Source organism: Pogona vitticeps, chromosome 3 (assembly GCF_051106095.1).
Source record: "Pogona vitticeps strain Pit_001003342236 chromosome 3, PviZW2.1, whole genome shotgun sequence".
NCBI classification, from domain to species: domain Eukaryota; kingdom Metazoa; phylum Chordata; class Lepidosauria; order Squamata; family Agamidae; genus Pogona; species Pogona vitticeps.
This window is the reverse complement of record NC_135785.1, coordinates 39,775,873-39,798,921: the sequence shown is the minus strand read 5'-3', so window position 1 is coordinate 39,798,921 and position 23,049 is coordinate 39,775,873. Positions and strand designations below refer to the sequence as shown.

The 23,049-nt window shown below is 40.1% G+C and overlaps 1 protein-coding gene across 2 annotated transcripts in view; it reads left to right on the top strand.

Annotated features, from left to right (window-relative positions):
- CLSTN2 (calsyntenin 2) overlaps positions 1–23,049 on the top strand; it is a 496,583-nt gene that overhangs the window by 438,954 nt on the left and 34,580 nt on the right. For both annotated transcript variants that reach the window (XM_072995959.2, XM_078389218.1), the window contains one exon: positions 18,219–18,385. In XM_072995959.2, the coding sequence (XP_072852060.2) occupies positions 18,219–18,385 (167 nt within the window). The remainder of the gene's footprint in view (positions 1–18,218; positions 18,386–23,049) is intronic.

The window sequence follows — 23,049 nt, the reverse complement described above, 5'->3', positions numbered from 1 at the left end:
AGTGGATGCTGTTTCGTCCCTTGAGTGCTGCCTGGGGGCAGTTCAGCAATGGATGCAGGTTGAATTCAGACTGAGGCTGAATCTGGGCAAGATGGAGGTCCTTCAGGTGGTGTCCCAGACATCAGTGGTCTGGGAAACTCCCTTTCCTTTTTTGGGGGGTGGGTGACTCTTACCACTAAGAGTGAGGTTCGCAGTTTGGGTGTACATCTGGACCCGGAGCTTACCATGGAGACCCAGGTGTCATCAGTGGTCTGTTCCGCACATTCCCACCTTCGGCGGATTGCCCAGCTGTGTCCCTATCTTGATGTGGGGGCGCTCACCATTTTGGTCCATGCACTTATAGTCTCAAGAGTAGACTACTGTAATGCGCTCTACATGGGGCTGCCTTTGAGACTGATGCAGAAACTTCCAATGGTACAAAATGTGGCAGCCAGACTTATTATTTATTTATTTATTTATTGGACTTTATATACCGCCCCATAGCGCTACAAGCACTCTCCGGGCGGTTTACAATTTTTAATTATACAGGCTACACATTGCCCCCCCAGCAAGCTGGGTACTCATTTTACCGACCTCGGAAGGATGGAAGGCTGAGTCAACCTTGAGCCGGCTACCTGGGATTTGAACCCCAGGTCGTGAGCACAGTTTTAGTTCCAGTACAGAATTTTAACCACTGCGCCACGAGTGGTTATAAGGGTGAAAAGGTACCAACATATTTCCCCCAAAGTGGCCACCTTGCATTGGCTGCCTATTGGTTTCCGCATTGATTTCAAAGTTCTTACGATTACATATAAAGCCCTAAATGGTTTAGGATCTTGATATCTAGCAGAGCACCTTCTCCCACCCAATTCTGCCAAAGTCACTCATTCCAGCCAGGCTGGGCAGCTGCGGGGCCTAACGACGAGGGAGGTCCAGTGGGAAAGGACAAGGAATAGGGCCTTCTCGGCAGTGGGCCCTCGCCTTTGGAACAACTTGCCAGTGGAGATCCGCCTGGCTCCCTCTCAGGGTGTTTTCAAGAATAGACTTAAAACCTGGCTATTTGGTCAGGCTTTTCCTCCTGCCATGTCTTAATTTCTTATACTTCACCATCTTGGACCTATAATATATGTTTCTGGTTTTATTGATTTTAAATTTGTAAACCGCCCTGAGTAGACCTTTGGTCTAGATGGGCAGGATAGAAATCTAATAAATAAATAAATAAATAAATAAATAAATAAATAAATAAATAAATAAACAAACAAACAAACAAACAAACAAACAAACAAACAAACAAACTTAAGGCTTCTCATATCCAGAGCAAGATTGAGACATCAAGCACCTTTTCCTCATCTTCATTTGCTTCATTCTACTCAGAAGCCTTCTAGATACAGTGGTGTCCCACATAGCGACGATAATCCGTGCAGCAAAAATCGCTGCAAAGCGATTTCGTCGCTATGCGGAAATAAAAAGTGCATTAAAACCCATTTAATGCGTTCCTATGGGCAAAAAACTCACCTTTAAGCGAAAATCCTCCATATGGCGGCCATTTTTGCTGCCCAGTAAGCGAGGAATCTGGGCAAAAACACAGCGGGCGGCCATTTTATTTACCCGGTGGCCATTTTGGAACCGCCGATCAGCTGTTGGAAAATCATTGCTATATGATGATCGGTATGCGAAACAGGGTACCGATCATCGCAAAGTGATATTTTTCTATCTAAACCATCGCAATGCGATCGTAAAAACGATTGCAAAAATTCGTTGCTATGCAGATTCGTCGTTAAACAAGGCACCCGTTAAGCGAGGCACCACTGTAAGTGTTTTGAATTCCAACCTAAGATACAAAAATGGCTTTGCTGAATCGGAAGTGATGACTTTTTAGCTGCAGTGAACTAAAGCATAACATTTTGACCGTAATTAACTCATGTCACTGCAATAGTGACAGGAGGTAAAGTATTATACATATAGAAAAGATTGGTTCCTCAGGGAAACCTATGAAATTGAGACTTTATCTCTCTCTTGTAAAGATATTCTGAAGAAATCTTGAGGGGGGAGGGCGAGGGCTCGGGCTCTGTAAGCTTGCCAAGTCATATAATTTGTTCACTTTTCTATCCTTGCCATAATGATTACTAACAACAAAATTCCTGAAGGAAAGTATAAGAGCTTTAGCAAAGCTGCTCCGAATCAGACCAAAGGCCTATCTAATCCAGCATTCTGTTCATCCAGCAATCAACTAGGTGTCTATGGGAAGCCTGGACAGAATTTCCTATAAGCAGTCCCCCAACCCTGTTCATACAGCCCAGCAGTCAAGCACTTTAGCTCTCTAAGGAGCACCTGAACCTTGGCATAATGGGAGATATTTCACTATTAATAAGGCAGTATATTTACTATATTCGCAGATAAATGATATTGCAGTAGAACATGTTCATTTAAAACACAGTTTATAGGGCATTTGGCTATAGAATAAATTTAATTTTAAAAAAAGTTTAAACACAAAGGCTATCCTCAAACAATGTTAAATAGAACTGCAAAACTTCATTTGGTTTTATTGGTAAAAACTCAGAAAAAAAAAACAAATATTGAAAGTGGGAACATTTTTAAAAAACTGGTAAAACCTAACAGCTTTTAGTAATTTGACTCCCCATTCCCAGTTCTAATGCAAATGTGGTGTGAACTTCTTTGGAAATACATGTATTGTCTGATAACAATTCTTTCACTAGCACTGTATATATTAACAAAGTTTTGCCATCATAAATTGGAAACATGGCATGTAGTTCTTTATGTTTGCAACTGCTTACTGATAAAGGCAGGCCTTACTGAATATTGTTACCTTGAAACAGACCAACACACACACACACACACACACACACACACACACACACAAACACACACACAGAAACAGAGACATGATCTACTCCTGTTTTTTTTTTTTTTCAGAAGGATGTTATAAATAAAACTCAAAGAGAATTTGTAATGGAAATTATGTGGAGAGGAATGGTGTTTGTTCTGTGAAATTATGCCCTGATGGCACGATGTTACAAAACCTAGTTATCTGACAGCAATTATAAATTCCTGCTTCCTGCAGCAACTTTCATTAATTAGAAATAAATAATAATAGCTAATCTATTTTTGAAAGGTACAGAACACAGGCTGTAGCCTGACACTATTAACTATTAGGGAAGCATTTTACATAATATTCCTCTTCTTATGCAGACCGTTACAAATCCTGCAAATCCAAAGCAGTGATTTGTGACCATTCCTTAACCCTCAAAGTTTATGAAGGGTGAAGCTGTCATTATTCTGAGATCATTAGAATCTGTATCAGAGTAAACCACCTTTAAACAAGGGTAGTTGTCTAAGTTTATAGTTTGGCATCCTGTTCTTTGAGATTTGCTCTTTTTATTAAAAATTTATTCTAATACAAAAGATGAATATAAAAACAAAGAATCATAAAAGCAACAAGTTCTTTACTCCATATAATTTTGAATGTTACCTAGTCCTCAATTCCAACACTCAAAATTAGGCAAGTGTATACCCTGATGTCCCCTTCACGGATGGCTGCCATCATGATGAAGTGGCTTGAGTAATTCAGAGAAGCTATGGGCTATGCCGTGCAGGGACACCCAGGACGGTCATAGTGGAGAGTTCTGACTAAACACGATCCACCGGGAGCAGGAACTGGCAAGCCACTCCAGTATCTTTGCCAAGAAAACTCCATGGACAGAAACAAAAGGCTAAAAGATATTAAGCTGGATGTTGAGTCCCTCAGGTTGGACGGCATCCAACATACTACTGAGGAAGAGCAGAGGACAAGTACAAGTAGCTCCAGAGCTAATGAAGTGGTTGGGCCAAAGCTGAAAAGATGCTCAGCTGCGGACGTGCCTGGAAGTGAAAGGAATGCTGCAAAGAAAAATACTGCATAGGAATCTAGAATGTAAGATCTATGAAACTTGGTAAGCTGGATGTGGTCAAACAGAAGATGGCAAGAATAAACTTTGACATCCTGGCATCAGTGAACTAAAATGGACAGGAATGGGTAAATTCAGTTCAGACGATTATCATATCTACTATCGTGGGCAAGAATCCTGTAGAAGAAATGGAGTAGCCCTCATAGTAAAAAAAAAAGAAAGAAAGAAAGAAAGAGAGAGCGAGAGAGAGGGAGAGAGGGAAAAGCTGTACTGGGATACAAACTCAAAAATGATAGAATGATTTCAATACGAATCCAAGGCAGACCTTTCAACATCACAGTAATCCTAGTTTATGCACCAACCATCAATGCTGAAGAGGCTGAAATTGACAAATTCTATGAAAACCTACAACAACTTCTAGAACTGACAACAAAGAAAGAAGTTCTTGTCATTAGAGGGGACTGGAATACTAAAGTAGGGAGTCAAGAGATAAAAGGAACAACAGGGAAGTTTGGCCTTGGAGTTCAAAGCAAAACAGGGCAAAGGCTAATAGAATTTTGTCAAGAGAAAAAGCTGGTCATCACAAACACTCTTTTCCAACAACACAAGAGACGGCTCTATACATGGACATCGCTAGATGGGCAAAATCGAAATCAGATTGATTATATTCTCTTCAGCCAAAGATGGAAGAGCTCTATACAGTCAGCAAAAACAAGACCTGGAGCTGACTGTGGCTCTGATCATCAGCTTATTATAGCAAAATTCAAGCTTAAACTGAAGAAAGCAGGAAAAACCACTGGGCTAGTCAAGTATAATCTAAACCAAATTCCTTATGAATACACAATGGAAGTGAAGAACAGATTTAAGGAACTCAATTTGGTGGAGAGAGTGCTGGAAGAAATATGGATGGAAGCTCATAACATTGTACAGGAAGCAGCAACAAAAATCATACCAAAGAAAAGGAAATGCAAGAAAGCAAAATGGCTGTCCAACGAGGCCTTACAAATAGCAGAGAAGGGAAGGGAAACAAAATGCAAGGGAGATAGGAAAAGTTACAGAAAATTGAATGTGGACTTCCAAAGAATAGCAAGGAGAGACAAGAGGGCCTTCTTAAATGAACAGTGCAAAGAAATAGAGGCAAATAATAGAAAGGGAAAAACCAGAGAGCTGTTCAAAAAAATTGGGGATATTAAAAGAACACGTTGTGCAAAGATGGACATGATAAAGGACAAAAATGGGAGGGACCTAACAGAAGCAGAAGACATCAAGAAGAGGTGGCAAGAATACACAGAGGAATTATACCAGAAAGATCTGGACGTCCCAGACAACCCAGATACTGCGGCTGCTGATCTTGAGCCAGACATCCTGGAGAGTGAAGTCAACTGGGGCTTAGGAAGCATGGATAACAATAAGGCCAGTGGAGGTGATGGAATTCCAGTTGAACTGTTTAAAATCTTAAAAGTTGATGCTGTTAAGGTGCTACACTCAATATGTCAACAAGTTTGGAAAACTCAGCAGTGATGAGAGGATTGGAACAGATCAGTCTACATCCCAATCCCAAAGAAGGGCAGTGCCAAAGAAAGCTCCAACTACAGTACAATTGCACTCATTACACACACTGATGGCAGAAAGTGAGGAGGACTTAAAGAACCTCTTAATGAGGATAAAGGGGAGAGCGCCAAAAATGGTCTGAAGCCCAACATCAAAAAAACTAAGATCATGGCCACTGGTCCCATCACCTCCTGGCAAATAGAAGGGGAAGATGTGGAGGCAGTGACAGATTTTACTTTATTGGGCTCCATGATCACTGCAGATGGTGACAGCAACCATGAAATTAAAAGACGCCTGCTTCTTGGGAGAAAAGCAATGACAAACCTAGACAACATCTTAAAAAGCAGAGACATCACATTGCTGACAAAGGTCCATATAGTCAAAGCTATGGTTTTTCCAGTAGTGATATATGGAAATGAGAGCTGGACCATAAAGAAGGCTGACCGCTGAAGAATTGATGCTTTTGAATTGTGGTGTTGGAGGAGACTCTTGAGAGTCCTCTGGACTGCAAAGAGAAGAGACCTCTCCGTTCTGAAGGAAATCCACCCGGAATGCTCACTAGAAGGACAGATCCTGAAGCTGAGGCTCCAGTACTTTGGCCATCTCATGAGAAGAGGAATCTCCCTGGAAAAGACCCTGATGCTGGGAAATTGTGAAGGCAAGAGGAGAAGGGAACAAGATGGTTGGACAGTGTCATCGAAGCTACCAACATGAATTTGACCAAACTCAGGAAGGCAGTGGAAGACAGGAGGGCCTGGCATGCTCTGGTCTATGGGGTCATGAAGAGTTGGACACGACTTAACGACTAAACAACAACAAAATGCCCTAATGTTAAAAAAAGGGCCCCTTCTGCCTCCATTTTCTCCAGGTGTTACTATTCTTTGGTCAACCTACCTTCTGGTGCAGAGACCCCCCCCCCCCCCCCCGGTAGCAGAGAGAGCTGGCTCTTGCCTAGAAAAGTTGACACATATTATTTCTCCAGCATCAGTATAATTTAGCACTTGCAGAACCAGATTGGGTTCAAACTCTTGTTGAGACATTGGACACCCTGGGCAAATCAGTATCTTTTTAGTCCATGTGTAACTACAGAATGAACAGAATTCTCAGTTTGGCTTGAGGATAAGTGGTTGTTCTCAAAATAGGTTGGGGGTACTGTGACTCGCCCAATCCTGGCTAATCACCTTTAAACTGCCCTTTCCTTCCGGTAGGCTTCCCATAAACCTAAATCATTAGAGCCAAGCAGATTTTAATAGCACAACAGTTAAAAGGCACATTCTTATACTCAAAGTTACATTAATAATATACAGTATGTCAACTTTTCTAGGCCAGAACCAGCTCTCTCTGCTACAAAGTAGCTTATGTTTCATAGCCCACTTTGAAGCCCTGGCCACTTTTCCCTTGATACAATTTTAACTCCTTCTTTTTAAATCTCTTGTTAAACTCCCAAAACCTCCCTTGGTTAACTCACTTGAAAAATATCCAGCTCTTGTTTATATATCACCTGCTGACATATCTGGATTGGTTCTCTTGACTCTTTCCAGCCAATCACATTTCTTTTGTTTTTGCTGGGCAAAATAGGTGAGGGTTCCGTCACAGCCACACATCTCACTTAAATCACTGATGGGTTTAAGTCTGCTTATCCTGGTCAGTATATTTTCCCCTTTTCACCGCAAATGGAAAAATAATACAAATTTAAAATATCTTTAGTGAAGTATGAGAGCCATTATATGTTATGGATAGAATGTTGGATTAGGTTTATAGACTCATGAAATAGAAAAACCACTCCTTAAATATTGGATGTACCTTGGAAACCCTATTAGGCTCACCCTACGTTAAAATTAACTTAATGACACATACACACATAGTGAAGTACATGTTTGGTTTAGAATATGCATCTGTGTTTCATAGTGTAAGAAACATATTAAATTCCATATGCATTGGATCAGTGTGAGTATCAGCTACCAGCTCTTCAGAATTAATAATAAAGAATGTTATAAAATTTAAAAATAGACTGCTATAACACAGAGGGCCAAGAAACAAGCAAATATGTCCCCATTAATCTTTGTGTGTCTGATATTAAGGAAAGATATAGATAGACAGACTTACAGGTTGCACCAGCCTGTGATAAATATAACACAGTATCTATAAGAGCATCTGTGCCTCCTATAATATGTGACATGTTAAAAAAGATGACAGGTATGGAACCAGTTCTTGTTTTCTGGACAATAAATGAAATTTCTTAGTGATACATGCAGTTTTGATCTTTGAAAATGGTTTTCCTACACAGTTACCAGTAATACAGTAAAACATTTTGTTGTTGTGCTTGATTCTATATAGTATTGATCTTGGTTTTCTTCCAATGCTAATATTACTACTCCAGCACCCGGTAATGGATAAATTTCACTTATGATTCTTAGCAAACTGAAGGCAACATGCCCTTGTAAAAATGGAAGGTTATGAAGCTGTCATTCATCTGTCCTTCTTCTACTATTTGTTCTGATGACAAGGGACCAAGACTGCTATTTTGTTTTGTTTAAAAATCTTGGAAAACTGAAATGAATGCACACAAGACCATGCAGAGGTGCAATAATATAGGAAGAAATATGAGTAATGATAATGAAAATAAATCCATAATTAAAGGTTCTTGTTTTCAGATTCAAGGCATATTATAAAGTTAAAATATGTTAGAAAGACCAAGTAAGAGGGAGGAAAAGGATTTTTAAAAAGGTTGACCTGTATTTAAAACAAAGGATTAAGATTTAAATTCAACCATTGTTAGGGCATGGAAATGAAAAAGAAAGGGAGAATAAAAATACTGTTTCAGAACTGTAGAGATCACTGCCTAAAGTCTCATTAAATATTGGCATACCACCTAGAATTCAGATTTGGACATAAAAAGCAGAATGCCTAATTCAGTCTCTTATTTGCTTTTGGTAAATGGGAGTTCTTACATTCTTTGCAAGATTCTTCAGCTTTTATTTAAAATTCCCATAAGTAGGCTTAAGTCTTTTTATGGTTAGAACAAACATCTGTGGGCTCAAACTCCTTATAGTAGGAGTAGCCAACGTATTTACTTCTGAAGGATACATGTGGCATTGGGCAGGCTGGGGGCGGAATTGCATACCATGTGCATAGCTGCAGATGGCACTCAGGGGGGGGCTTGCCTGGTGATAAGCTCATATAACATCTCAAATGAGTCTTTCAGAAATGCGTACAGCCTGTCACACATTTATGCTTTCCTCTCATTCTTACATACACACTCATCTCCAGGTGCATGCATGCGTGCACACACACACACGTTCCAACATATAAGCAACATTTGGTGCACAAAGGCTAATTCAACCCCAGTGCAAAATAATTCCGCCACTCTGTTGTTGCTGTTTTGGTAGTCCAGGGTATCCACAAAGCTTTCATCCAGCACCATATTTCAAACAAATAGCCCCCCCCCCCCCCGTATTCTCGAAGGCTTTCACGGCCGGGATCTGATGGTTGTTCTGGGTTTTTCAGGCTCTTTGGCCGTGTTCTGAAGGTTTTTCTTCCTAGTGTTTCGCTAGTCTCTGTGGCTGGCATATTCAGAGGACAGGAGTCAGAACTCTGTCTATGCTGTGGTGCAGTTTGTTTGGATAGTTGAGTATTTATAGCTGTGGGATCAGCTTTTTTCAGGAGATGGGTGAATGTGGTGATCAGCGTGTTTTTGGTTGTGGGTCTACTGTGATACCTCTGGGTAGTGTGGGCGGCATATAAATTGAATAAATAAATAAAATAAATAAATAAGAGGCTGAGATTATCTATCACTGTAATTGATGGGTGTCGTTAGCTGGTCTTTTGTGTGCAGTGATTACCAGTCCTTGTAGCTGGGTAGAATTCGTTGACCTTTTGCAGGCTGTATTTTTCAGTGCTGTGAGCCAGGCTTTGTTGAGTTTTAAACTTTCTTCTTTTTTGTTGAAGCTTCCCTGTGCAGTCTAACATAATGATTGCTGGTGTTGTCCAGTACTTCAGTATTTTGAAGCAGGATTTCATGTCCAGCTTGTTTCAGGGCATGTTCAGCTACTGCCAATTTTTCTGGTTGTTTTAGTTTGCAGTGTATTTCATGTTCTTTGATTCTGGTGTGGATACTGTGTTTTGTGGTCCCAAAATATATCTGGCCACATCTGCAAGGTATCCAGTATACTTCTGCAGTGGTGAGGGGGTCCCTTTTGTCCTTTACTGACCATGTTCAGCATATGCTATCGTATCCCCCCCTTTGTCTTCTTTTCTCAAGGGTAAACATGAAGAGTTCTTTCAGTCTTTCCTCATGGGGCTTGGTTTCCAGCCCCCAATTATCCTTATTGCCCTCCTCTGAACTTGTTCCAGTTTGTCAGCATCCTTGTTGAAGTGTGGTGTCTAGAACTTGACAGAATACTCAAGATATCTGGAATGGCTCCAAGATCCTTCTTGCTTGTAGTATTGCTGAGCTCATTTCAAATCATTGCTGCTTTTCACCAGTGGGATGGTGTCATCTGCATATCTTAAATGCTTCTTCCACCAGTTTTCAATCCACCTTCTTCTGAATCTAATCCAGTTTCCCATGTGATCTGTCCTGCCAATTAACTGAACAAACAAGGAGGTAAAATGAACACTTGTCTGACACCTTCACCTATGGGAAACCATTCTGTTTCTTCATGTCCCATTCTAACTCTGAAACAAATTTTTCTACCTGGGATATTTAACCCCACCAAAGTGCTGAAGCTAAATTCAGTGCTTCAGTTTTAACACCTCTTTTGGCTTCCTCACTTCCCTTTGGAACAGTCTGGAAATGGACAAATACCCTTATGTTGTTTTCTGATAAGTATATAAAATAAATGAAAGAATAAATTAAAATTATATCCCTCCTTAATAGAAAAAAAAGCCAGAATCCAAATGTTTATTTTGCTGATCTCTTCCTATCTCTTACCACTACAACTGCCCATGAGCCCCAACACATTTCCAGAAAATTAGGAAAACCTACAGGGCCAGTTTTAAAGTTGTATAGAATGAGAGGATGGGAAGGCAAGGGAAGAATATAATGCCGCAAATACATTCAAGCATCAGTGAGTTGTTGATTGTAAAGTTAGTTCTTCATTATGAATACAAATACAAATACTTTATTGCTTTGTAGCCAATCAGGCTGTACGCAAGAACATAGATTAAATCAGTCATAAAATAGGATTTGGCATCTCATGCGAATACATACAAATAAGTATAAAAAGCATAAAATGATAAAATAATAGTAATAAAATGTAATAGTATTCTCGGGGAAAAAAGAATCAAGATTTGAGATTAACTCGAAGAACTTATGAAGTTAGTAGATAGTAAATTCTGCCTTTCCATGGCTCATTTAACAAATTTAGCAGTCCTATGTGATATATAATAGTTTGTGCCAGCTAGCAGGAATAGGACCATGCATAGAGGTGAAGTGTTCTTGATCCCAGCTATTAAGGGCTTTAGGTATTGATGCTGTTCATTATATAAAACAATGATACCAAAGCAATAGTCAACAATATGTATTTTCTTTAAGATGTCAAATGACACTTTGTTAATTTCCAAGCTGATATGGTACACAGACTTAATTCCATGTCTGAAGAAGTGGAGTTGATCCAAAACAGCTCACATTAAAATTTAATAGATAGTCTTTAAGGTGCCACATTTTTGTTCTTTTTTGTTCTTTTTTTTTCCTTTTGATTTTGCCTGATATGCTTGCACAGACTAAACATGGCTACCTTTCTAAGCCTTTAGGATGTCTACATTTCCACTCAGTGTCTTTCCATGAAAGGACACTGTTATAAACTGTGAAGAAAATCAATCTCAGTACTCTGTCTTTCCACTGGCATGAACAGATTTTCTTCTCAGTTGGTTAAAATGCTAGGTTTTCATGGCATATTTTTTCAGAATCAAAAAAGCCATTTGTTTGTCATTTCAAAGCTGACAAAATTGTCACTTCCTTTATTTTCTTTTTTATTGTAAGCCACTAAATAGGTGTGAAGTTTGGACACATTTGGTCAAGCTCAGCTGGCGGACCAGTGCTATGGTTCATCATTAATTTTTATGGTGCAGATGAGTTTTTTTTTTTCTTTATTGGATCTCTATATACGTTTCAATTCGACTGTCTTGTTTATTTATTTTCACTATCCGGCTGAAACTGCTCAGGTGAGCTTAAAACATGCTTTCCAGTGTGAGACACTGCCGCTTTCTGAAGTCCCTCGAGAATAAGTGTCATTAGCTGTGTGCTGTTGTGAATCATATGGTTTTACACGTATTTATTACTGCTGTGAATTTTCCTTAATTTCTATCCTAAAGAGGACTAAAAAGACATCAGCTGATGCACAGTCAACTGTCTGTCTCTAACAATTATCATTGTAAACATCACTATAATCACCATCATCGTTATCATCACATGCCAATAAGTTCAATGCAACATATAACACTATCAATAGCTAAATCAAGTTAATTTTGTGGGAAAGAGTCCTTCTTGCTTGTGATATTTTTATGGCCATGTGTGAGTCTAAACACTCCTGTCTTTAACTGTTATTTGTGATGTTTGATACCAAGAAAACCTGACACCTGTGAACTTATCCAGTTCCTGAAGGCAGCAGCCTGTCAATATTAACATTTAAATGAGCATTATGGCCCAGATCCTCTTCCTTAGTTACATTCTGCTGATAATGGAAAAAATGTTGCCAACGAGTTGAGCTGTGTGGGGTAGGAAGAATGCCCCATGGGGAATCTAGTTGTATTGGGGAGTATGAATATAAATCTTCTCTTATAAATCAAAATCAGCAACTGAAAACAATTATTTCCCACAACCTGCAAGAGGATGAGGAATTTTATGACAGTCCAATACAAGATAGGGACGTGGTGGCGCTGTGGGCTAAACCGCAGAAGCCTGTGCTGCAGGGTCAGAAGACCAAGCAGTCGTAAGATCGAATCCACACGACGGAGTGAGCGCCCGTCGCTTGTCCCAGCTCCCGCCAACCTAGCGGTTCGAAAGCATACAAATGCGAGTAGATAAATAGGGACCACCTCGGTGGGAAGGTAACAGCGTTCCGTGTCTAAGTCGCACTGGGCATGTGACCACGGAAGATTGTCTTCGGACAAAATGCTGGCTTTATGGCTTGAAAACAGGGATGAGCATCGCCCCCTAGAGTCGAACACGACTGGACAAAAATTGTCAAGGGGAACCTTTACCTTTTACCAGTACAAGATAAGTAAAACATTTCTTTCCTCATTGTTGTTGTTTAGTCATTAAGTCATGTCTGACTCTTCGTGATGCCATGGACCAGAACACACCAGGCCCTCCTGTCTTCCACTGACTCCCAGAGTTTGGTCAAATTCATGTTGATAGCTTCGATGACACTGTCCAGCCATCTCGTCCTCTGTCGTCCCCTTCTCCTCTTGCCTTCACTCTTTCCCAGCATCAGAGTCTTTTCCAGGGAGTCTTCTCTTCTCATGAGATGGCCAAAGTATTGAAGCCTCAGCTTCAGGATCACTCCTTCCAGTGAGCACTCAGGGTTGATTTCCTTCAGAACGGAGAGGTCTCTTCTCTTTGCAGTCCAGAGGACTCTCAAGAGTCTCCTCCAACACCACAATTCAAAAGCATCAATTCTTCAGTGGTCAGCCTTCTTTATTGTACAGCTCTCACTTTCATACATGGCTACTGGAAAAATCATAGCTTTGACTATGCAGACTTTTGTTGGCAAGGTGATGTCTCTGCTTTTTAAGATGTTGTCTAGGTTTGTCATCACTTTCCTCTCAAGAAGCAGGTGTCTTTTAATTTCATGGCTGCTGTCACCATCTGCAGTGATCATGGAGCCCAAGAAAGTAAAATTTATCACTGCCTCCATATCTTCTACTTCTATTTGCCAGGAGATGATGGGACCAGTGGCCATGATCTTAGGGTTTTTTATGTTGAGCTTCAGACCATTTTTGCACTCTTCTCTTTCACCCTCATTAAGAGGTTCTTTAATTCCTCCTCACTTTCTGCCATCAGAGTGGTATCATCTGCATATCTGAGGTTGTTCTTCCAGCAATCTTAATTCTGGTTTGGGATTCATCCAGACCCAGCCTTTCATATGATGTATTCTGCATATAAGTTAAATAAGCAGGGAGACAATATACAGGCTTGTCCCAATTTTGAATCAATCAGTTGTTCCATATCCAAGTCTAACTGTTCTTTCCTCATAGTGTAGAACAAAACTCTGCAACTCATGGTTTAACACAGATGACACAACCCATAGAAGAAGATAAGACCTACTGCTTTGTGGCATTGGCTTTTAAGGATTAGACCCATTGGAGAGGAACTTTGGGCTTTTAAAAAAATGCCCATGCTGTACTTGCTGTACTATGCTTTGATTTTCAAATGCAAGAGACATTCCTTTTATGCAAAGATTGGTCATGCAAATTACTGAGACCTTGGAGAGTAAAAATTTCACTTCTTGTCTCCCTCTTGCCTGGAGGTATGAAATCTTCTGGGGTTGGAATATTATTATCTCAAGTGTCTTGGCAAGCCAGGGCAGCCTAAATTGATGAGAACAGAGAATTTAACAAGTATTCTGTACATCCCTACTGAGGTAACTAAACACACCAGATTTCTATGAATAATTCACCAACCCAGTTTAGAGGAGACATCTGAGCTTCTATGGCATAACTTTAGGCTGCTCTTTCCTCTTCACTATCCACATAAAGACAGAGGAAGAGATTTCCTGGAGTTTTTGTGATGATACAGTGAAAAGATAAAGGAGTTGGAGCTGCTTGTGGGCTGCCTAACTATAGAAACACATAAATGAGGTATCTGGCTAAGTGGTTCCAGAATCTTGGCAAAATGAGACAGCATAGCAGTCTAAAACTAGGGGGGAAATTCTATGAAGATTCTCACTCATACAGGTGAGGTTATCTGGAAGCTGAGTCATGGCAACTAGACTTCTTTCTTATGAGGGGAGAAATGTTTTTCTGCACCTGGCCTGGGAGCAAAATTTGTCCAGGAACTGCAGTAGTTGTTGCCATTCCTCCTTGGACAGGATTTCTTGGAGCCTTACCTACAGCATGCATGACACATGGGGACTTTTTCCAGTCCTTACACTTGTGTTGCATTTATAAAAGATTCACCACTAGCCCACAGGAGGTTTTTCCCCCAGAGCTTGCATGACTGCTGCTAAAGCCTATGCAACAAGAAGATTCACGAGTCACAATGTTGCCACTTCATTCTCTCTCTTTCTGCAAGCAGCGTGAAAGGCCCATGTAGGTGCAACTACAGTGGTGCCTCGCTTAATGGGCACTCTGTTTAGTGATGAAACAGCATAGTGATTAAGTTTTTGCGATTGCAAAAACGATCACATTGCAATGTTTTAAATGTTTTTTTTTTTGCTTTGCGATGATTGGTTCCCTGTTTCGCTTACCGATCATCGCAAAGCGATGATTTTTTAACAGCTGATCGGCGGTTCCAAAATGGCTACCAGGTAAAAAAATGGCCGCCCGCTGTGTGTAGGGACGGATTCCTCGCTTAAGAGGCAGCGAAAATGGCCACCGTATGGAGGATCTTCGCTTTAAGGTGAGTTTTAATCCCAGAGGAATGCATTAAACAGGTTTTAATGCGTTTCTATGGGCTTTTTAAAATCGCATAGCGACAAAATCGCTTAGCAGCAATTTTTGCTGCACAGATTAAATTCGCTATGCAAGGCACCACTGTACTTGTTCCCAACAGTTTGCTTCAACTTGCAACTAGCTTATATGTGCAGACATTACACAGGTGCCATACACATATAAGACTTTCACACTGATCTGTTGAGTCCAGATCACTGTCCAAAGTCTCCACTTCTTGTGATATCCTCTTCCACCTGCTCTGATAGCTATGTTTCTTCTTTGTGTATTCCCAAGACCTTTTCTACTTGCTGGACTTCTGGACCTGGGGCAAGTGACTTGTCCCTTCTGTGTGCATCAACTATGGCCTTACTCCTGGCACCATATATAATACTCCTAGAGATGCTGGGCTTTCTTTTGTCCTCTTTGGCTTCTTCCTTGTTTCTCTTCCCCCTCCTCTTGTTCATTGTCAAAGGCTGATGAAGAAATAATGCTAAGCAATACTAGCATGAGGCTAATATATCCCAATAATAGAGTGGAAGGAGATTTGCACTCCCCTGGTCCCTAGTCCTAAGCCCTGGCCAAGCCAGTGCTGCCTTTGATTGACTGACATCCATGTCTTGTGCAGAATGCCTTCTCACAAGGGAGCACTACTAAAATGGCAGACCTACTTAACATTAAAGCTGCCCATCAGTGGATCCAAACGTGAGATGGGGGACCCAGTGCTTTTCAGCATGCTTTTGCTTTTTCGTTAACTAAGAATTTCTTATATGCTGCTTCATTTTCCATATTTTTCCCCAGTGGATATTTCCATAGTTTTGGTTAATGATGTGGCTTTAGTTTCTTTGTGCCTTTTTGTGAATGTTATTAATTAGTGGAAACATTTAATAAAGAAATGGTTAAGGTAATTCCTGTGTACATGTGAGAATGCCTCAGGAACGGGGGGGGGGGAGAGGAGGAGAGAAAGTTAGTGCCAGAGATCATCCAAAGGTTGGTCCATCAAGTGCCACATACACTAGCAGTGCTATATAAATAACAATATGAAGTATAAAACTGTCTACCACTGCTGAACCTAATCCTTCGAGTTAAGAGGCCTTGTATCATAACATATCACAGCAACATTCCTTTGTCTGATTTATTTTTGGTTGCTTTGCTCTACATTTCACATTATTCTCCAGCAGTGAATTTCCACTTCATTCTGCATGAGTTTGTCCATTGTAAGTGGATATTCTGTTTTAAGTGTAAGTAAATGCTTATAAAGCTGTGCTAACTGATGTACTTCAGAAACAATACAATTAGAACATCTTGTGCTGTTCGGAAAGCTGAATATGTTCGCTGTCCATTTACAGGAATTATTTATCTGGTAAATGCTACACAAGTGAAGATAATAAATAATGAACAATTATAAACTAATACATACTAAGTGAATTATATGCCATACATACAGGGCATTTGTGTCTCTGGATATTGGTAGATTTGTTTCTCCAGAGCCTGGAGTAGACACAGTATACATTCATGACTAGGCTATAAAGAGTGTGCTATTCTTCTCTTTCCACTCTGTAAATTGTGCTCCATGGTTTCTTGGAATATTTTCACTGATGCTAATATAAACAAGGCTGGGCTTTTAATCTATGATTGAAACTACTCTGCAAACCATAACTGTAATTATTAATGATCAGATCAACTTCACAAAACTTAAGTCTGAGTAAAGCGAACTTATGGAAGAGTTTGAAATGGTGTAGCGATACATATAGCAAGCAGTCTAAACCATGGTGCAGGCAACAGGCAAGTTGATAGTCTAGATATGTTCTGTCCTACTGTCTTTTCTAGATCTGCCATCAGACTGATACTTTTAAGCTCACTTATCCTTTCTTTCTGAATTTTCCTCCCCTCCTCTTCCAAGTTATAGAAATGAGTACCACCAAGCCTTTGTATAAAATTAGTGACTCCTCTATGCTATTACAAATATAATAAATACTAATTTTTTGCGCCTTAACACCAGGTTTCAGAGTGAGTATTGTTTCTCAATATATACAAGCTGTGCACTAGGCAACTATAGTCTGCAAATGAAGTGCTAAATTATCTAAATAGAAGGAAGGGGATGATTAATTTTGAATGTGGGAGGAGGCTGCAATATGTATATTCATGGTTTATCTGAAACCACATAATCATGGTTACTAGAACAAGAATGTGACATTTTCATTGACCACCAATGGATCAAATTCAATGGTCTGAGGGCTAAATGAATTCATGCATTGAACTAGAATTGACAGTACCCCTTATGTATTGTCAGGTAATCTGTTTCAATAATTGCTAATAGCTAGAGTCTAGGTACCAATTATTGTCTTTATGAAATTAAAAATAACACTATTATCTTTGATTCAAAAAACCTGATGTACATGAAATTAATGTCAAAAGTTCTGCTGCTCTCAATTCGCTTATATCACACCCACTGATTTTACTGAAACCAGGTATGAGTTACAAATGGGTTAATGTTCCTAATATGAAATTAATTATTTTGCTTTATCTGTCAGTGTATCACTTTTATTTAGCACTCAGTCTCAAGCACTCATTTTAGACAGTTCTAATTTATGTAGCAGCTAAGCATGTTGGTAGGAAGCCAATTAGTTAAATACTACTAACAAAGAGTGGACTGCTTTATAACATAGATTTACTTTCTACAGAAATATGAGTTGCTTTCTTTCTAATTTGGTATGTACTTTCTGGTTCAATTCAGCCTGCAGTATTCCAATTTCCTTTTTGATCTATAGAATGACAAGCCTCTTCAGGAATATAATAGAGGCTGATGTTTAATTTATCTTGTTTCCAAATTAAAACAGCAGAAATAACTTTTCTCTCACATGCTGCAGGGCTGAAGTTTTGAATGGCATATTTCAGGCTTGAATGCCTTTTGCATTTCCACAGCTAAGTTATAGCTTCTAGAATATGAGTTTGTAATAACGTAAATGGTAATAGAGACCTAAGCATAACAGAACCTTAAACATAACAGCAAATGTCTTCGTAATAATGCATAAACTATATTCTACTTGGAATTTGGCTCATGATAAAAATAGCAGCTGGATTGCTGACTGCTTCAAATGTTTAAGATAGTGCTGGAAGTTTTGATAGTCCTGAATAAATCTGTGCATATGAATCATCAGCAGCAATGATATGTGTTTCTGTTTTTAATAGGAGGTGAAGTCACGAAACCCCGGTTTGCTCAGTATTTCCATGGCATTCTTGCCAGCCTCACCATCCGACCCGGCAAAATTGAGAGTCAGAAAGTGATTTCCTGTTTACAGGCCTGCAAAGAAGGTCTGGATATTAACTCTCTGGAGAGTCTTGGCCAAGGAATAAAGGTGAGGGATGAAGTGACATCATCTTTGATATCATTTTAAAGCTGATTTATGAAGTGTAGAGCACAAGCTGCTGCAAAAATGTACTCCCGGAAGCAATCTCATTTGCCATGAAGTCATGCAAGGAAAAAGCAGGAAAAAAGAGGATCAGTGTGACAAGGAATGCCTCTTTTATTTCCAGCAGCTGAGGCGTGGGAGGGGTTTCACAGCATTTAGCATGTCCATTTGATGCTGTCAGTGCTAGGTATCTGTCTAGGACAGGGGTCAGGGAACTTTTTTACCTTTTACCCCCCAAAAAATGTATATACGTTGACATTACCCCCCTTGGTTCTTGCTGTCTGCGGCCGCCCCCCCCGCCTCTGTGCTCACCTGGGACCTGCGGCTGCTGCTCGGGCAACCAGTCTGAAGCCGCCACGCTGCCGGGAAAGCGCATCCTTGGTGAAGGGAGGCCAGCACCACAGGGCCACAGGGCCACTGGCCATGAGCTCAGGTGAGGGGGTGGGGCCTTCTTGCCAGCGCACCGGGAGAGCCCCAGCCAGGGCTCCGCTGGGAAAAGAGTCCAGTTGGCCCTGTACGCTGCCCTTCCCCCACTTTGGAGGCAAGGAGGGCAGGAGGGTGCCCTGTGCAGTTCCTCACCAGGGCTCGCTCTCCCCGCAACGGAATGCCCGCCTACACACAGCATCGTCAGAAATAAAATGCTTTGGGGTAAAATGCCTACCGCGACCGTCCTCATTACCCCCAGGATTTTCATTTTTACCCCATTTGGGGTAATTTACCCCTGTTTCCTGACCACTGGTCTAGGAGCAGGGGAGCTATATTAGGACCCTGGAAATAACTGCCCTAAGAACATACCCATTGGCAATGCTGGCTGGCTGTTTCTGGGACCTGTTACCGAAAAAAGTAATTTTTCCATACTCTGGCCAAGAGAACCAATATTTGAGGAACAAAAACAGTAACATTAAACATATGAAAAAATGTTCTCTTTCCCACACCAATCTGCAATGGCATAATAACCTGAAAGGAGATTACTGGGTCATGCCAGAGGCTTTGTATTCTACCTCTTTGCTGCAATAAGACACCCCTTGTAAAGCCCATTAACAAAATGTGAGGATGACTGTCCTCTGGTTCTGTTGCTTTCCGGTAACTGACATTCAGAGGCATGCTTCCTCTTGTCTTGGAAGTAGTGTATAGCCATTACAACTAACTCATGTTCCATTTATTTATTTATTTATTTATTTATTTATTTATTTATTTATTTATTTATTTATTTATTTATTTATTTATTTATTTATTTATTTATTTATTTATTTATTTATTTATCTTATATACCACCCATCTAGAACATGTCTACTCTGGGTGGTGTATACAAAAAACAAAAATGCAGATATAATAATTGAAAACATAAACACATTAAAATACACATTATCATTTGGTTCTCATCATTTGCAGTCAGTAGATAAGAGTAGGATGACAGTGTCATTTTTAGAACAATACAGGGAAACTTCCAGATAATCTCACCTGGATGACTGAGAATCTTCATAGATAAAATACAGGGAAACCTTATAGGAAAGCCAGGCTGCTTAGACAGTCTCTCTCTCTCTCTCTCTCTCTCTCTCTCTCTCTCTCTCTCTCTCTCTCTCTCTCACACACACACACACACACACACACACACACACACACACACACACACACACACAGAGAGAGAGAGAGAGAGAGAGAGAGAGAGAGAGAGAGAGGTGCTGAACAGATGACAGCCCTATGCTGCAGGACTAAAAGAAAGATTGGAGAAGTTACTCTTCCCCCCCCCTTATAATACAACTCCCAGATTCCCACTATCAGTATGCCCACTGACCACAAAGCTGTTACAAGTGCATCCAGTGTACTACGACAGTTGATAGCCTTAACTTTGAGAATTGTGTCTGCTTCTTTTCTATTTTTTTAATGCATCTGTAATAAGCAGTTTATATTGGGGGGAAGCATAAAAGAATCTTGTGGCACCTTAAAATCTAATGGCTAACTATATATGTTAATGGTATAAGGCTCTGCAAGGGGTTTCTGGTTTTGGTTTTCCAGCAGGGTAACATGGACAGCCTTCCTCCACCCCAGAAACCCCTTGCAATAATGTTCCACTAAGTGTTAATGCATCATCCGTGCTTGGCTCCCTCTGTATACTTATGTGCAAATTACTCCTGCATACTTGAACAGAAGGCCCTTTGATATCATATTAAGTAATATCTGGTCTGGGAATAGTTGTAAAATGTATAACCCGCTAACATGGGCTTGCGTTAGAATGTCTAACAACTATTCCTGTATCTATCCAGTAATTCTGTTGCTTGTAGCCATGTGTTCATAGGATGGCTTAGAAAATAAGGGCAATAGCCTATTCAGCTTTTACTCATTGGAAAGTTCCACCCTTGTAGTAACATGAGATTGTTCTGCATGTGCAAGCATTACCATTGCACAAATTGTGGTTTCCATGGAGAAAACCCACTCTACATTATTACACAATAGCAATGCTTGCACGAACAACACACAATCTCACATTAATGTGCTGAGGGGAGCTTTTACTCAGTGGAAGATTTAATGGCCAATGTATCACAGTTGTAGGTTAGTGTATAGAGTACTGTTTAACACTGGAAAAGTTGTTCCAAATATTAATAGTTCTTTTTATGCTTCAATGGTGCAAACTCCTAATAGCTTCCTAGGCTTTTCCTGCTAGTAAATTGCAAAGAGTATGAATAAAGACATACATTAGCCAACATCACATCTCTTCAACATAAAGCAAAGCAAAAAGCAAAGCGTGCTGCTTATATACCGCCCCATAGCGCTTCAAGCACTCTCTGGGCAGTTTACAAGTTAATTATGCAGGCTACACATTGCCCCCCCCCCAGCTGGGGGGGTACTCATTTTACTGACCTCGGAAGGATAGAAGGCTGAGTCAACCTTGAGCCGGCTACCTGGGATTGAACCCCAGGTCGTGAGCACAGTTTTGGCTGCAGTACAGCGGTTTAACCACTGCGCCACGAGGAATAAGAGCTTAGTTGTTAGAATACCGTATATGTAAATCTATATATGTTGTTTTTGAAAATTCTCCTGCTCTTTCTGAGCTCTAGCTTATCATATGATCAATAGAAACAGTGTTCCTACATACTACATCTCTGTTTGAAGCTGACAATTCTTTGAAGGCTGCTTGAGGAATGCCAGATTTTCTTGTCTTCAGTTTTGCCTCCAACAGCTGATCAGTATGGATAAGCAGCTGTCTTTGTGAACTCACTGTGGGTGGGGAAATGAGTCCAAGAGTTTAATTTTTTTCAGCTTCAGAACATTTTCAATCTCCGATCTGCAAACCTGCATGGTAGAACTTTCTTCTTTCATTTTTACCTTTTCAGCTATTTTGAGAGTCACTGTGGCAGCGGGAGGCAAAAAATGAAAGAAGCTGTCAGGGAAAGGTCTCATGCAGCATTTCCTAGATGGCCCGACAGTGATATGTCACGATGAAAGAGCCACAGTTGGTCTTGGATTTCAACAGGACATTCGGACAGACAGATTGTGTCTGGCTTTCAAAAAAAAAATATGTGTACAAACTGTACCTGTACATAGAGATGTTTAGTTTCCATACACATTTATGATAGCCTTTTCATTAAAAAAAAGTAGGGGGAACCAAGATTACAATCATTTTAATGAGATTTTCTGTCCTGAACCCTGCCACCTCAAGCATTTGAGAAGTTGTAATCCAGGATTTATCCAAGTTTTTACTCAGTCCCACCTACCTTAAATAAGCCCTGTAACAGAACTATTATTACCAAGTAGTTATTTTATAATTTCTGCCAACTCAAAGCAAATGGGTACAGTGTTTGTTTTTAAATTGCTGCGACTTTAGTGTCTATTTGAAACCACATTATAAGAAACCTAAGAGAGGTTGATAGACACAAATATACACACATGTGTACGTACGCATACACATATATGCAAACACATGCAGATGCACACACAAAATTGAATATACTGTGGAAATATGCACACTGCAGCTTCTGTGATACTAGCTTAGTAGTCTTCTTAGCTTTCACCAGGACAGTCCTGTGTTAACTACCATAAATAAGTTATGCCGTCAGCTTGTCCAGGTCCCATAGCAGTTCCCCATGGAAGTACCCAGACACTTGGACCAAGAAGATTTGGAAGCAGTGTATCATAGTCTTTGCCCAATTTGAGAGAATGGACTTGAATAAATCTTCCATACAAACCTTGTAGCAGTTATGAATCGATGCCTGAATTATAATTGCATATTCTTGTACAAGAGCAGTGTCATTTATCTGGTCTAATAAAGTAGGAAAATTAAATAAGGATATAAAGACATTGCTGGAATCCTAACAATTTTAGCAAATCACATCCATAACTAGTTTAAGACATGACATACTCTTAGATATGAGGGATGAGAAAAAATTAATCGGGCTTGCTTTTTAATTTGAATTATCCCAATTTGCAGTTCCACAACCAGACAATATAGCTACACAATACACATACCAGAATGTAGTTATCCCTTGGGTTCTGGGCTTCTCTTAAATGTGAGGTGCAGTTCTGTGCCAGGCTGCTTTCCAGATTTTTATCTGTTCATCCCAAAGATCTATAAAGGGCTCTGTAAATGTGCTCAGATGAAGGCAGTTGGAAAG